At 33.6% G+C, this 4,755-nt stretch overlaps 1 protein-coding gene across 1 annotated transcript; it reads left to right on the top strand.

The window, feature by feature from the left end:
- The first annotated feature begins 780 nt into the window (after positions 1–780).
- Positions 781–1,545, top strand: LOC116121935 (putative SERF-like protein). Its single transcript, XM_031407842.1, has 3 exons — positions 781–933; positions 1,099–1,204; positions 1,286–1,545. Exons 1-3 carry the CDS (start codon positions 927–929, stop codon positions 1,386–1,388), a joined length of 216 nt encoding a protein of 71 aa, XP_031263702.1. The 5' UTR covers positions 781–926; the 3' UTR covers positions 1,389–1,545.
- The last annotated feature ends 3,210 nt before the right edge of the window (positions 1,546–4,755 follow it).

Genomic DNA, 4,755 nt, shown 5'->3' with positions numbered 1-4,755 from the left:
AGTGATGTGAGGCTCTCAAGTCAGAGCTTCGGGTGTGAAGGTGTAATGTAATGTCCCTTGTGAGAGGGTTGACCTCTGTTTATATAGTGACTGCCTGGTCTCTCAATCTTGGTAGGAGTAAGAGTCCTTGTGTGACTCCCTAGAAGAGTTAGGGCAGTGGTGAGCTGTCTTACCAGCGTTCGAATAGGAAGGTGATCTGAACAGGAAAGTGACTTCGAAGAGGAGATTGATCAGGAACAGGAAAGTGATCAATGGGGGTCGTGGGCTCTGAACTCGCCTATAGGCCCAGGAAGTGAGCTGGAACTGGGAAGCCCATGCCCAGATGGTTTGGGCAGGCTATATCTCGTATCAACTGGGACTAATCTGGCTTGGGCCTCTTTGGGATTGGGTTTGCTTTCTTCCTCACTATCGGTTCTGTTTCCCCTATTTGGGCCAAAGACGATTTTTGGCCCTAACACCTATACAATAGTAATAAAAATCTAATAATTTTATAATATTTATCGTGTAAAAGATGTTGAACTATAACTATTGAATAAGTTAATGTTACGAGATTTGAGTTTCTTTAATCGTTTGATAAAATAGTACACAACAACCGCCAAACACAAAGTTTCACGGGAAGTAATGCTTAAAGTTAAAGAATTCAGGCTGGTAGGTCCATTCATATAATAGGCCGTTTATTCTAAGGCCCAGTCCACAAAATCAGACAACCGGGATTAATTATTACTTGCTGACACGTAGGATGCGAATCTCCGCGGCTTCTCGATTCTTCCACTGCTCGACTGGCTCATGACTTCTCTCTTTTTTTAGTCTCCTTCCCCTTTCCTTTCCTTCTTACAACACAAATTAACAATTCTCTCTCTGTTCCATCACAGGAGAATTGTCAGGGCTTTTCTGCTCTTGCTGTTCTCTGAATAGCATAATCATTAATGTCTCATATCCTTTGATCGATCCGTTTGTTTCCTCTTCTCTCATCTTTTTAGTTTGTTTTTAATCTGATTGTTCGACCAATCAAATGCATTTTTCTTTTTTAATTTCTTTTAAATTTTTGTTTTTGTGATATTATGTTTGTTTCATTGTTTGGCTTTAACTGAAGCGAACGCGGTAACCAGAGAGATCGAGACCGTGAAAGGGCTCAAGCCCGAGTGGGTCACAAGGGTAAGCAGCCCAGAGACGACGGTTTGACTCCTGAGCAACGCCGTGAGAGGTTCTTATGGTTTTCTTAAGCAAATTATTTTTATTTTTTGCTTGAATCTCTTATTTGATTTTAAAATTTAAAAATTCACAGAGATGCGAAAGCATTGCAAGAGAAGGCGGCTAGAAAGGCGGCGCAGGCAGCTGGGGGAGGGATCAATGCTGGCGGTGGTGGAGTGAAAGCCAATAAGAAGTAACTGTGAAAAAGGGGGGCGTAGGTAGTTAGAATGGAAGTTGTTGTACTGGATCAGATCTGGGTTTGTGGAATTGGGAGTTAGATGTTTTTTGTTATTTTAACTTCTGAACTGTTTGATTTGTGTATGATTTGGAATGCAATTCCTATTTTTGTGCACTCGGTTTCTTTTTTTTCCTTCTCTTTAATCAATCGAAATAAGCAATTTATTCCTTATTTAAAAATCTAAATCATTCCAAAAATACAAATATTAATTAAAAATGTACCTGGATATCTGTTTGGTTGAAATTATGGAACTAAATCATCAAAGCTCTTAATTAATAGCGTAGATCTAGCAGATACTCCTGTATTTTTGTAAGCCTTAAATGATGCTGGTAACCAACCAGAAATCAATAACAAAGTAAGCATCATTGAATGAGTAATCATGTGAAGGCCACTGTTGGAGAGGAAATTTGTTTTGTCGGTTTCCTTTCTCATGCAGGCTTTATCTTGGTGTTTAAAGGGGTTAATATAATTGTGAAGTATTGTTAGACTGCTACTATAGATTTAAGTAAGGTCANTACGCATTTTTCAATTAACCAAGAACTAATCGGTTCTTATATATTCAAAATTGGTTTGAATGCTACTTGGATATCTGAATCGACTTAATCCGTTCAAGTCCGGTTTGTCAAGTCAATTTTTATATGCAGAAACGGTGCCCACCTTTAATTATATACATGTGACAAACCAATTTTCAAATACTAATATGTATGACTACTCTATAGAGCCTATGTTGTATTTTGTCATATATCATAAATTAATTTAAAGCTTGAAGATTTAATTCAAATATGTAAAGAAAAAATTGATCTAAAAAATCTTTAAAACCCATATGCGAACCATATAAACTTTAAAACCTAGGGCTTATTTTATTCCCCCCTCCAGAGATGGTTAAGCTTCAAGTACTAGAAAGATTTTCGAAAAGTATTGAAAACAGCCCTTTATGATATCTGTAGGGTCTTTTTGACATTTATAAGTTTTTTCTTTTTTTAGTTTTAAGGCGTTTTATGATTATTATTATTATTATTATTATTATTTTATTTTTTTTTGCTTTTGATAATTTCAAGATGGTATCTAATACTTTTCAAGAATGCTGAGACACTTGAAACTTAGGTATCTCTTAAGGGAACGAATAAAATTAACCCTTAAAACTTTTTTACATGAAAAAATCAAAATTTCTTTAATATATATTTAGAATTTGTATTTTACTTCTCGTTAATAAGAGCTAATTCTTACATGTATAAACTAGTATACAAGATTTTGTATTTCTCTATCACCAAAAGATAAAAATCTTTGCATTCTCTTATTAGTGACTATTAAAATCCTTGTGATAAAAAAATTGTGTTCATAAAAGAAACCAAATTGCATCAAAGATAATGTTAATTAATCCCTTTAACAAGTAATAAGGACCCTCAAACTCAAAAGAAACTATAGAAAAGTTGAAACTAAACACATGTAGGAATAAGATATTTCTTCTGTCAATTATTGCAATAGAACATGAGTCATACGTATGACAAATTAGATAATAATCTCTCAGATAATATATACGAGTCATATATAATAATCTTTCATATACAAAGGAGATCAAGATTGTTCCACGTTTGAAATGGTTAAAAATGTTAGAAATATTTTAACTCACATAAGGTGGTCCATGATTGTTTTGAAATAATTAAATTAGTTAAGGAGAATGATGGTCAGTTACCTTTGATGGAGAGATTACTATAGTTTGGCAGTTAATAAAACTATTATATATATATAAGGGGTCTTCTCTCTTTATTCCTTACTATTCCTTACGTTAGTTTTATTTATCCATAAAAAAAAAAAAAAGCAATTGATTTAAAGGGAATAAAGGGAGAGATACATTACCTTTTCACATCATCAAGGAATTTAATCATGGAACCAGGTATGTATCACTTCTTTAACAAAAAGTAAAATTCGTTAAGTTTCAGATCCTGAGATTTATGTTTATGCAATTTAGAGTATAGAAATATGATTATATTATTGATTCTTTGCCATTGATGAAATTACTATTAAGTTTTATATGTGGTATCAGAGTAAGGTTTAGAAACTGATATATTTTCCATTAAATTAATTTTTATATATTAGGGTTCTTATGGTATAAAGAAATTAGATTGAGTTTGGAAATTGACAAATAAAAAAGCTGTCAAATTAGATTGGGTTTGTAAATCTTGAGTGGCTAGAAATTTGGCTGGAATCATTTTTTTTTTTTTTTATGCTGAAATGTGATATTCCAGACATGTTTTTCAATAAAATTTCTACAAATTGGAATTCCAAAATATTTCCAGAAATTCGGGTCAAATATTGACCCATAAAATAACACTATTCTTTGAGTTGATCTAGCCCATTTTTTAAAGTCTATTTTTTAGTCTATAAAACCCAAATAAAAGAAGCCCAAGCCTATTTATTAAGTGAGCCCAATTTAAACCCAAACCCATTAAGAATAACCCATAAAAGCCCAACCCATTTAGTAAAAATGGGTCAACCAGATCCGACAAAATAGGGTAACCCAACCTGGTTATGGTCTGAAAAGTGAACCGCTCTGGTCAACGGTCCAAATCGGTTCATGGGTCAAAGTGGTTCAGACCGTTGACTAAATTGGTCAAAGAGTCAAAATATATCACACTTACCAATTTATTTCAATATAACCAAACACATTTAATATAATATTCCTGGTAATCTTTAAGGTAATCTATATTTCCCTTGATATAATATTCCCTGAACCAAATATACCCTTAGAATGTGTTTGGTTCAGGGTTATATGAGATTACTAAGGTAATGTCATCTTATATTACTTGATTACTACGTTTGATTATCAAGTAATATAAAATTCTGGTAATCTTCCAATACCAATAGTAGTTACTATTGGTAATATAGGAGATACTCTAATTCCCTTTATTTTTTTAGGTATTTTAAGATTATTTGGTAAGCTTATTTTTGTTACAATTTTACCCCTTATTAATATTTAGAACAATAATGCCCTTGTTTTAAAAATAATTTACAAAAATATCAATTGACTATTTTATCCTTATATACAAAGTTTTTAGGACATAAATACTCGTGAAATTTAAAAAAATTACCCAAAGGTGGTGGCTGGATTTGGCCACCACTGCCAGCCGCTGGAAACCACTGTCAATCATCGGAAACCACTACTAGTGTCCACTGGAGGCAACAGAATGGCGCACGACCGGCCATATCTGGCTAGTTGTGCACCATTAAGGCTGTTTTCGGCCATAGACGGAAACAGTTAGATCTGTCCTTTCACGGCCAGATCTGTGGCCCTTTCACCGCTAAAGATGTAGTCGTGAAACGACCAC

Source organism: Pistacia vera, unplaced genomic scaffold (genome assembly GCF_008641045.1).
Source record: "Pistacia vera cultivar Batoury unplaced genomic scaffold, PisVer_v2 Contig129, whole genome shotgun sequence".
Taxonomy (NCBI): Eukaryota; Viridiplantae; Streptophyta; class Magnoliopsida; order Sapindales; family Anacardiaceae; genus Pistacia; species Pistacia vera.
The sequence above is the reverse complement of the archived record's forward strand: the minus strand, read 5'-3'. Positions and strand labels throughout refer to the sequence as shown.